At 47.0% G+C, this 12,226-nt stretch overlaps 1 protein-coding gene across 2 annotated transcripts in view; it reads left to right on the top strand.

Annotated features, from left to right (window-relative positions):
• Positions 1–12,226, top strand: part of obscnb (obscurin, cytoskeletal calmodulin and titin-interacting RhoGEF b) — an 896,193-nt gene that overhangs the window by 831,243 nt on the left and 52,724 nt on the right. For both annotated transcript variants that reach the window (XM_038798455.1, XM_038798456.1), the window contains 2 exons: positions 1,785–4,380; positions 11,973–12,110. In XM_038798455.1, coding sequence (XP_038654383.1) covers positions 1,785–4,380; positions 11,973–12,110 — 2,734 coding nt within the window. The remainder of the gene's footprint in view (positions 1–1,784; positions 4,381–11,972; positions 12,111–12,226) is intronic.

The raw sequence follows: 12,226 nt of genomic DNA on the forward strand, positions 1-12,226 counted from the left end.
GGTCCATGTCTTAAGGGGATGGTTAGGTGGAAATATTAGAGACATTTAAACTACAGTCTCCGTGGCTTTAATCGAATGATTAAATATTTATATACATATTATGAAGATAAGATGCATCCAGAATAGTACATCAAGATAAGTTATCCCAGTGGAATCATACAACATGAATTTTAATTAATAAAATATATATTAAAAAGATATTAGTAAATTGCATTTTTTAATAGAGTAATGAATGTATAATTGAAGATGAGTGAGTTTGTGTCCTGGTTTGCAATACATTCTCCAGCAGCACACATTGCATTATGCCATCCATTATTTTCCTGCAATGTCAGCCTCGTCCCCTCTTGCCTCTTGAGTTAGATGGTTGTGCATTTAGCCTCCACTGCCAATTTAAGCATGTAATCCATGTTTACACATTGGTGCAGTCCTGAAGCTTTTCTGCATTGTCTGAGATGCAGTTTTTGAGAATAGGCTTTCAACCGAGGGCCCATCTATTTGCTGAGGTGGCCTGATTCCGAGAAGCACAGGGAGTCCTTTTGTGGTGTTCAACATTCCTCCTCAATTAATATCACCAAAATTAATATCATCAAAACAGATCATCTGTTCATTAATCATTTTTTTACTGAGCATAGATTGGTCACTGTATTTACCTAAATAACAGTGTCTTGAGCCCCCTCTGGGGAGCAGGTGAGCGGGCGTACAAAATCAGGTGGCCACTATGCCCATCATCTACCCACCACTGCTGGAATTTACCATTGGCAGAGGAGGTTTTGGGCAGCCTATCCACCCTTAGCTCAATTAATTGCCACATAAGGGCCTCTAATTTATCAGCAACAAAGGGTGCCCACTTTGTTTGTCATGGCCACTTTCCTGCAGGCTCTGGAGGGTAGTCCCTGCTACTGAAGCAGCCGATGACTAAAGGATAGCCCCTGGACAATGATCCTGGTCCCTGCTTATTTTCAATGCCCCACCAACTTCCCAATAGTAGATCCCTGCCCCTTGCCAGACCTCGCCTGACTGGCTCCAACAGAACTGACCAACATACCTTGCAGATGGAACTCTATGCTGTTCCTTTTAGAGAACTGGCTGAAGTCCCCATTTCAGTAACACTGCTGGATTTGGGGAGTTGCCAGTCATCTGATTGGGACATCGTCCCAAATAGGAACGGATGTCAGGATCTGAACCGCTTACCAACCTGGCGGCTGTAAAATCAAATCCATGGCTTCCCAGCCTGGTGGGGTAGACCCGCTAACAACTTTGGGTTTAGGCTACTGCCTCCACAAAAGAAATTCAGGCTTGATTTCATAAAAAGTTTATTGTTTTGGAACATTTTCAGCCAGCCTGATAATGTGCTACGTAATTGCATGTTTTTCTCCCTTAGTTACATTTCTTCTGTGGGACAGAGGGGGCAAGATGTTAACGTGTATCTTAAAGGAGTAGAGGGAGACATAGAGAGATGATGGGGTATTTGGAGGGAATTCGAGAGCTCAGTATCTAGACTGCTTTGGTCACAAATGGGAAGGGTGATGAAAGCATGGGATGCGTGAAAGGCCAGGTTTGCAGGACGCAGTGTTCTCAGAGGGTTGTAGGGCTGGAGGAGATTACGGATCGGGAGAGTCTAGGCCATTTTGAATATGAGGGATTTTGAATATAGGGAGCCAATGTATGTCAATGAGCAGGTAGTTTTTTTGGAGCTACTTTTGATTTTTAAAAAGTCAGGTCGTTGTTTTCAAAACAAATATTTTCTTCAGTCTTTGAATTTGACACCTTTGTATTATTTACAGCACTCCCTTATGAGCTACAAAACAATACTTGCAATGAAGTCAATTCCTCAACTTATGGAAGACCCTTCTGAGGGCCTTTCTCTTGGCTTACGTCGCCACTCACTTAATGAAAGTAGCTCACCAACAACTAGTGCATCCTCTTCTGATTTTGAAGACTACACCCACCAGACAGAACCATGTTCAACCCATACTCCAGATGTCAATCAGGCTTTGTTTGATCAATATTTTGCAAATGAAGGTGAATACTTTGAAACCCCACAGTCTACTTCCTTCTCAACAGACATTGTAGATCCAAATATCAGTGAGCACAAGAGCGATAGGCCACTTGCAACTAGAAGTATTGCTGTTGAAAAACAAGCAGATGTAAAATATGACCTAGGTCCAGAATGTGAAGAGGATATGAAAGCACAGCATAAATATTCTGAAACATGTGAAGATCTGAATTTAAGTGCAAGGAGCATGAAGCATCCTATTTCCAAAGCAACTACCTTAGAGATGTCAGACTATTCAAGGGTGGAGGAAAAAGCAACTCACAATTTAGTTCGAGGCGTTTCAGCTGATAGTGCTATCTCACTTCGATTATCAGGACCAGGCAGTTTACTGGACACATGCACCAACAAATCACCCAGACTTTTACCAAGGCATTGTCTAATAAAAAGTACTTTCTCCAGTGATACGCTGGAGAATAGCGATATTTCCACTGGGGATACCAAATACACAAGGAGCCTTGAAAGAACGAGAAAACGTTTCGTAGAGGCAGGTTACACAAAAGGAAAGGTGAGTGGTCTACGCGAACCCCTCTTAGAGTCCTTTCAGATGTCTGTCCAGGACAAAAGATCTGATGTTGAAAGATTTGGAGAAATCCCAAGCCACATCTCCGGAAAGTTGGCAAGATCAACATCTTATGATGCTGGCAGCATTGTGGCTTATTCTCCTGAGGAAAATTCAAGGAGGAGCAAATCATTGGATGAATGTGAAGCAGAGAACCTAGCTCAGACCATAACAAAAAAATCTGTGAGTGAAATATTGGAACCATTTCCTCAGCAGTCAGATCCAAACTCCAGTACAATGTCTATTGTTCATGATGCCTTGGCACCCCAGCCTGTTTCCCTGGATGCACATGAGTCAGCTACACGAGAGCCAGGAATGTGCAAATTCATTTTGAGTGACATAGTTTGCTTATCTGAAGAAGGGACCTTTTTAACAGAGTTAAAATGTATTTCAGAATGCCCCACCGAAAATATTCCCTCTGAGATAGCCCAATCTGTGCAAACTAATGCAGCTTCTTTACACTTATCAGAAAAAGAAAGAAACATGGAACTCAACACGGAGAGGAAAACCTGCATTACTGACATCAAAGACACTTATAGTCAACATTCAGAGGTGGACTCTAGTGAAGGTGCTTCCCTTCGGAGTCCATCAGATCTGCAAACCAGGGACTGTGAATTTTCACAATCATTTGAAGATACAGAAAGCTCACCTCTCTATGAACTTCCCGAGTTGGAGTCCAGAACAACAGAAAGGCAATATTGTGACGAACCTACCAATTCACATTCAGATGTTTCAGAAATCAGGCCTTGTAGTTTTCAACTTTCAATGGATCCTGAGTTGGAGAGTGAAATCGCCTCTGTTGCAGCTTCAGCTGTAAAATCTGACCCTCAGGAGCAGAGTTCAAGTGAAAATGTCAGCTCTTTATACTTTAATGCTGTAGATCCAGACGCAGATTACTTTGATCTATCAGAACCATACGGCTGTGGACTAGAATATGAACACTCTCAAAAGTTTGAAGAGAAAAGCACGCCTCAAGCAAAAAATTTGCCTGTGCCGTGGACATCTGAAGAACCATTTCCTTCAAGGGGAATGAAGACCAAAAAGGGTAGTCCTTTACAAGGAAAGTTAGATCAGACATCAACCAGCTCATATGAGATACTGTGCGATGAGACTGAAACAGCAAATGAGTATTCCTGGAATCTGAACACAGATGAATGGGACTCAGATTTATTAGAGTTGCTCAAAGATTCTGAAGATGAAGACACCGCATCAGATATTGGAGAAGGAGAATCAAAACATAGAAAAAAGTCTAATAGATCTTCATTGGAAAACAAAATACATCAAAGCTTTGAAAGTCTAAAAAAAGCATTCAAAAACCAAAAGGATGCAAAATCTCCAATTGCGTCAAGTGAAACCAGTCTGACTGGCAGTGAAGCACGCACAGACCCATTATCAAAGTCTAGTTCAGAAACCTTTGGCAGTTCTAGTCTTTTAAGATTATTTGGCAGGTCTGCGTCCTTAAATTGGGATAAAGGTTTACATCAGCTTGATGAAGATGGAGGGAGAAGTCAATATTCTTTATCTGTGTTGCGAGATTTAAACTCAAGCAAATATTTGCAAAATTCAAGGGCAGCAAGGAAAAGTCAGACATTGCCCGCTCGCTTTTCATGGCAGATGAAAAGCAAAGAGAAACCGAAACTGAGCGATCGAAAAGAAAAGGATGTGAGCAAGCCCCAGGAAAATGCCGATCCATCTCACACAGAATTGCATGGGAAGCAGTACATGGAAGTTATGAAAGTGCCATTGATACCCCCTTTAAAAGAATGTAAGTGCAAAACACCTTCTAAGAGACATACAAGTTATTTGCTTTGGAATAGTTTATTGTTTTATAATGACAGATTCATTCAGTGAGAGTTAATGATTTTCATATTTAGCGAGGTGCCAACTTAATAAACTCAAAGTCCAGTGAACTTGATGATTTATCAGTGCTTCTCTAGGGATAGTTTTACAATTTATGTAGAATTTTGTGTTATTCGGAAGCACATTTTCCGAAAGCACTGACATAATAATGTCACAAATAAGGTGTTGTATTTGTAAAAAATAATGGAACCCTGGTGTACTCTGCAGACATGAAAACCTTACGACAATAAATTCACAATTCTGTCTTTGTGGCCTAAGTTGTTATGCCGATACACAGTATCTTCAACTGAGATTATTTCGAGGCACTTGGTGCTGTTTATTGGAAAGCAAGCTCTTGAAGTCAAGGTGAGACACATTACTATAATCTCTTGCAACCCGTCACGGCGCCGAGGAACTGGGTTCGATCCCGGCCCCAGGTCACTCCCCGTGTGGAGGTTGCACATTCTCACCATGTCTGCGTGGGTCTTACCCCCACAACCCAAAAAAAACGTGCAGGGTAGGTGAATTGGCCACTCTAAATTGACCCTTAATTGGAAAGAATTGGATACTTTAAATTTTGAAAAGAATCTCGCAACCCGCTGTCTGGGAAGATTGACATCACTGTTTAGAATTACAATTGTCAGTTATGAACTGGTAACCAGTCTTGAGACAGAGTACTGCCCCCATTATGTTTACACAGCAAGTAATAGTATTTGTTCTTCCTTCAGAGGGAAAAGCTGTTCAGTCGCTCAAGCCTGTTTCACCATTCAGGTAGATCATGGTTGATCTGCACCTTAACTCCATTTTGATTCCATAACCCTTACGATCCTTGCCTAAAAATATCTAGTAATCTCCATTTTCAAGTTTTCACTTGGTCCCCAGCCTCACCAGCTGTTTGGGGGAGAATTCCGGATTTTCACTGCCCTCTCTGAAGCAATATTTTCTGGTATCACCCACTTAAAAGCCTTGCTCTAATTTTGAAATTACTCATCCTTGTTCTGGAAACCCCCACCAGAGGTAATAGTTTCTTTCTCTTTACCCTATCAATTCCTTTGATCTTCATAAACACCTTGCTTTATACATCTTTGATGCAGCTCTTCAGGGTTCCAGACAAAAAGACCTCACTTGATCGAAGTATGCCCCACAAGTCACTGACTGAGAATGTAGTGAGGCAGTTTCAATTGAGGCCTTGAAAAGGGAATTGGATAATTATCTAAAAAGAAGATATTTGCAGGGCTATGGGGAGAAGTGGGGTGGGGGGGGGGGGGGGGGGGTGTGGGAAGGGGGGGCAGATGAGTTGCTCTTGCAGAGAGTCAACACAGACACAACGGGTTGAACCTGCTGCAACAATTCTGTGGTTCTATAATCCTTCTTGTTTGCATTGTATATTGTGCAGTTCCTGATCTGACCTTTCCTCTTTAGCCTTTTTCTAGCAGTCGGGAGATGAGGTTGAATCTACTTCAGAAGAACAGTAATTTAGCAAAGTGAAAGAGCCACACCACTTATTCTAAAGCAGTTGATTTCTATGGAGAAATGTGACATCAATTATTGATAATAGTATACTGGCTATGTCAAACACGAAGTAATTTATGTATATGGTTCATCTGAGAGCAGAATGTTCAGCCTTTTATATCGGTTCCTGGAAACCACAGCCCGAGTAATTGGAGCATTCAGCTTCTATTGCCTTTGCAGTTCGGGGTCATAATGCCCATTTTAGAGGTTCATTGTCTATGCAATCAGAGCAATCCAATTACTAGACCATGATTGTTAATATAAACTGTTATAACCCCCACAAGACCCAGCGGGATGACCCGATTAATCTCCCCATGATCCTCGTGGAGTACAAGCTCCCCCGCTGAGGGGTGGAGGTCCATCAGAAGGCTAGCTAACTCTGTACCTTTAAAAGCCGGCCCAGGTAGGAGCCGAGCTATAGAGTCATCTCGACTGGGACAGGGGCTGTTACTTGTAAATACTTTACTTTTAATAATAATTTTCTCCTTGCCAGACTCCTCCTTGGCTACTAAATAAACATTCACCATTTTACAGTGAAGCATACCTGCCTCTATAGAAACACAGTGCCAGGTTTTTACATTTATTTTACGTGATGTGGCCAATTTTGTGCTTTCAGCAATTAGCTGCCCCTTTCACACATGATTTTTTCTTTGAATGCAGATGAAGAAATGGCTATAAATTACAAAATTTGTGCAATGACTGGTTTTCACACCTCAGGCTCAATATGTTGTCAGGTTCTTGGGGACAATGGCAGCTTTCATTTCAGGATATTGGGCAGCTTAATTAGTTTTCTAGGTTGATGTGTATACTGAAGCACACATGCACCAATATTGTACTACCACTGCCATAATGGTTAGCGCCTTCCCAAGATCAATAGGGAACGATAGCACAGTGGTTAGCACTGCTGCCTCACCGCACCAGAGCTTCGGGTTAAATTCCAGCCTCGGTTGACTGTGTGGAGTTTGCACTTTCTCACCGTGTCTGCGTGGATTTCCTCCGAGTGCTCCGGTTTGTTCCCACAGTCCAAAGATGTGCAAGTTAGGTGGATTGGCTATGATAAATTGCCCTTAGTGTCCAAAAGGTTAGGTGGGGATACTGGGTTACGGAGTAGCCTGATGCTCTTTCAGGAGGTCGCTGCAGACTGAATGGCCTCCTTATGCACTTTAGGGATTCTATGAGTAGTTTAATATGATATCTACCAGACATTTGAATCTGGTACCCTCAATTTTGTAGATTTAAAAATAATTGTCCATTCCCTCATCTCTAATATCTGAATAAAGATCTAATCAGGCTGGGACCATGAAGCATTTCGCAGTTCTTGTCCATCTTTTCCCATTGATTATGGAAGCCCATGGACAGTGAGCGCAACTTGGATCAATGATTTTGATCATGCTTTATAATCTAATTATTTAATAAGGTGGGTTATTTCACTGATGCACTATCAATTACGACGGGAGCCCACACATTTATACGCCGCCTACTGGGCGGAGCCAGCAGGCAGGGATCTACCCCCGTACCTGTAGTACAGGGGCCTTACCGTAATACACCTTATATACGATATATACAATACAACAATATAACAGTGGTGACTACCACATTCACCACCTGTTAAAAAAGAGTCCAGCGGGGGTGGTGGAAGCTACATGCAGGTTTTTTTTTAACGTCTTAGAAAAAGTTTACAAATTCAGACGATCGGGCGCCTTGATCCGTCGTAACGAGCGCCGCAGTCCCGGTGGCGATGCAGGCGTCATTTCGGGCGTGGGTGACTCTGGGAGCGTGTCAGCCTCATCTTCATCCCCGGGTGGGACTAAGAGGAGGATGGATCGTCCTGGAGCGGGAGCTGTGGTGGGGTGCGCTGGGGGGAGGGTGGATGGTGCCGGGGCAAGGGGGGGGGGGGGGGGGGGGAGGGGGGTGGACCCAGCTGGTGCCAGGTTCCTGAGGCAGACTGTGTCTTGGTGGCTGTTGGGGTACGCCACGTAGGGATACTGTGGGTTCGCGTGAAGTAGCTGTACTCACTCAACCAACGGATCCGCCTTGTGGAGCCGCACATGTTTGTGGAGGAGAACGGGTCCTGGAGCTGCCAGCCACGTTGGGAGTGAAACCCCGGAGGTGGACTTCTGGGGAGAGGCAAAGAGACGTTCCTGGGGGGTTTCGTTAGTCGCAGTACAAAGGAGCGACCGAATGGAGTGAAGAGCGTCGAGGAGGACCTCCTGGCAACGGGAGGCCGGGAGATTTCTGGACCGTAGAGCCTTCCAGACCGTCCCATTCTCCCGCCCCACCTGCCCGGTTTCCTGGGGGTTGTAGCTGGTCGTCCTGCTCGAGGAAATGCCCCTGTTGAGCAGGTACTGCCGCAGCTCATCGCTCATAAATGAGGATCCACGGTCGCTGTGGACGTAAGTGGGGAAACCGAACAGGGCAAAGATGGTGTTGAGGGCTTTGATGACGGTGGCAGACGCCATATCGGGGCATGGGACGGCGAAGGAGAACCTGGAGTATTTGTCGACCACGTTAAGGAAGTACGTGTTTCGGTCGGTGGAGGGGAGGGGCCCTTTGAAATCCACGCTGAGGCGTTCAAAGGGATGAGAGGCCTTCACCAGGTGCGCTCGGTCTGGCCGGTAGAAGTGCAGTTTACACTCCGCGCAGACCTGGCAGTCTCTGGTGATAGCCCTGACTTCCTCGATGGAGTAGGGCAGATTGCGGGCCTTTATGAAGTGAAAAAAATGGGTGACCCCTAGGTGGCAGAGGTCGTCGTGTTGAGTCCGGAGTCGGTCCACTTGTGCGCTGGCACATGTACCTTGGGATAGGGCGATACAAAATCTCATAAATTGTAGGTGGCGAACTCGATCCTCCACCTCAAGATCTTATCATTTTTGATCTTGCCCCACCGTGTGTTGTTGAACATGAAGGCAACCGACCATTGGTCAGTGAGGAAAGTGAATCGCTGCCGGCAAGGTAATGCCTCCAATGCCGCACAGCTTCTACTATGGCCTGGGCCTCCTTCTCGACGGAGGAGTGCCGAATTTCGGAGGCGCGGAAGGTGCATGAAAAGAATGCCACGGGCCTGCCTGCCTGGTTGAGGGTGGCGGCCAGAGCGATGTCTGATGCTTCGCTCTCGATTTTGAAGGGGTGCGTCTCATCAACCGCGTGCATTGCGGCCTTGGCGATGTCGGCCTTGATACGGTCGAAGGCCTGGTGAGCCTTGGCCATCGGGGGAAAAACGGTGGAATGAATGGGTGGACGGGCCTTGTCCACATAGTTCGGTACCCACTGGGCATCGTACGAGAAGAACCCCAGGCATCGTTTGAGGGCCTTGGGGAAGGGGGAGTTCCATGAGGGGGCGCATGCGGTCGGGGTCGGGCCCTCGAACCCCATTCTGAACCACATAGCCGAGGATGGCTAATCGGTTAGTGCTGAACACGCACTTCTCCTTGTTGTAGGTTAGGTTGAGGAGTTTTGCAGTGTGAAGGAATTTGGAAAGGTTAGCGTCGTGGTCCTGCTGGTCGTTGCCGCAGATGGTGACGTTATCCAGGTATGGGAAGGTGGCCCGCAGTCGGTACCGGTCAACCATTCGGTCCATCTCCCGTTAGAAGACCTAGACCCCGTTAGTGAAGCCGAAGGGAACCCTAAGTAGGTGGTAAAGGCAGCCATCCGCTTCAAACGCAGTGTGTGGGCGTTCCACCTTGCGGATGGGGAGCTGGTGGTAGGCAGATTTCAGGTCCACTGTAGAGAAGACCCGATACTGTGCAATCTGATTGACCATATCACATATGCGTGGGAAGGGGTACGCATCGAGCTGCGTGTACCGATTGATGGTCTGACTGTAGTCATTGACCATCCTGTGTTTCTCACCAGTTTTTACAACTACCACTTGAGCTCTCCAGGGGCTGTTGCTGGCCTCGATAATGCCTTCCCATAGCAGACGCTGGACCTCAGACCCGATGAAGGTCCTGTCCTGGGCGCTGTACCGTCTGCTCCTGGTGGCGACGGGTTTGCAATCCGGGGTGAGGTACGCAAACAGAGAAGGCGGGTCGACCTTAAGGGTTGTGAGGCTGGATACAGTAAGGGGTGGTAGGGGTCCACCAAATTTGTGGGTTAGGCTCTGGAGGTTGCACTGGAAGTCCAGGCCGAGTAATACGGCAGCGCAGAGATTGGGGAGGACGTAGAGCCAGAAGTCGCTGAACTGTATGCCCTGGATGGTGAGGATGGCGGTGCAGTACCCCCGGATCACCACGGAGTGGCATCCGGAAGCCAGGGAGGTTTTTGGTTAACGGGGTATACCGTGAGGAGCAGCGCCTTACCGTATCAGGGTGGATGAAGCTCTCAGTGCTCCCGGAGTCCAGAAGGCATGATGTCTCGTGCCCGTCGACCTTCACTGTCGTCGACGCAGTCGTGAGGTTGTGCGGTCAGGACTGGTCAATCGTGATGGAGGCGAGACGCGGCTGATCGGCGGCGGTTGCCGGCAATGATCGGCCAGATGAGGTGCCCGATGAGCAGGGGTCCTGAGGCGGGGAAGACGGCGGCGCCCACGGAGCGCACATGCCAGGCGGCGTTAAAGATGGTGGCGCCCACGGGCCACACGTGTCGTGAGGGGGGCAAGATGGTGGCGCCCATGGGCCGCACGTGTTGTGAGGCGAGCAAGATGGCGGCGCCCACGGGCCGCACGTGGTCTGAGGCGAGGAAGATGGCGGCACCCGCGGGACGCACGTGGAGGGTGCAGGGACAATAGCGGCGATGGAGCAGGCCTCGCAGACAGCAGCAAAATGCCCTTTCTTTCTGCAGGCCTTGCAGAGTGCGCTCCACGCCGGGCAGCGCTGCCGGGAGTGTTTTGTCTGTCCGCAGAAATAGCACTTGGGTCCCCAGGGGTTGGTTGGCTACCGCACGGCGTAGGCCTGGGGTTGGCTGGGGGCGGCCGCTGGTGGGGTCCACGATGGGGTGTTCGTCGGCGGGGTCCACGAGGCCCAGGAGGGGTGGGCCGATTGGTCGAGGGTATATGCCTGTACATTGCAGAAGGCGACCGTGAGTAAGATCGCTAGCTGCATGGTCACCGCGAGGTCGAGGGTAGCCCCTTCTAAGAGGCGCTGACGGATGTAAGTTAACCCTATGCCAGTAAAAACGCATCTCGATTTAGAAGTTCAGAATGTTCAACGGCCGAAACTGCCTGGCAATCGCAGTCCCTCGCCAGGGCGTGCAGGGCATGCCAGAAATCTTCCACAGACTCACCGGGGAGTTGATGCCGCGTGGACAGGAGGTGCCTGGCGTAGATTTTGTTGGTCTGCTGAGCGTAGTTCTCCTTCAGTAGCGCCACGGCCTCAGCATAGGTCGGCGCACCCCGAATGAGGGGAAAGATATCGGAGGATCTGGAGCTTCTGTGCCTCTGAGGGTGGTTCAGTCACAGATCCGATGTATGCCTTGAAGCAAGCTAGCCAATGTGCGAAGGCCAACTTGGCGTTGTCTGCTTGAGGGTGCAGCTGCAGGCGATCAGGCTTGATGTGGAGATCCATCGTTTTAAATTCTCTGCGTAATAAATTGACACACTATCAATTGCGACGAGACGAGAGTAGAGAGTAATCGAGGCTTTATTAAGCAGAGATGTGTAGACTCCCGCAGCTGCTGCCGAAATGCCTGTAGCTCGGAGAGCCCACATATTTATACTCCGCCTACTGGGCGGAGCCAGCAGGCAGGGATCTACCCGTACCTGTAGTACAGGGGCCTTACCGTAATACACCTTATATACGATATATACAATACAACAGAGGTGACTACCACATTCACTTTACTTTCCAGTAAGATTCAAGAAAATACATGATCAAACAATCAAAGGAGTAAAAAGTAAATGAAAAATTTAACTAGCTACCTAATTTCTTCTTGCCTATAGTGAATTGCATCTGTAAATATAAGAAAGGACATGAAGGTAATAGAAATAATTTCCTCAATAAAAGTCTGCAAATTAATTGTGCTAATGAAAGAATATTAAGATTACATTAACCATATTATAATTTTTTGCAGTCATAGACAAAAAGCAGGTGAGTGTGCAATCAACAGACAGTAAAGACAATGCCAGCGGTTTCTTGAAGAAAAAACCTAGACTCTTTTCATTCAAGCTTCCGAGTTCGAAAGCAAAGGAAAAAGGTATTGCTGATGAATGTAAGCCTCTCTTAATAGTTCAAATTTTACACTAAAAAACCTATGTAGATAGGAGCACATAATCCCTGGTGATGGACTTTCCTGTCAAATGAATAGATTTTCAGCTGCTAACCTAA

Source organism: Scyliorhinus canicula, chromosome 5 (genome assembly GCF_902713615.1).
Source record: "Scyliorhinus canicula chromosome 5, sScyCan1.1, whole genome shotgun sequence".
In the NCBI taxonomy this organism is placed as follows: Eukaryota; Metazoa; Chordata; class Chondrichthyes; order Carcharhiniformes; family Scyliorhinidae; genus Scyliorhinus; species Scyliorhinus canicula.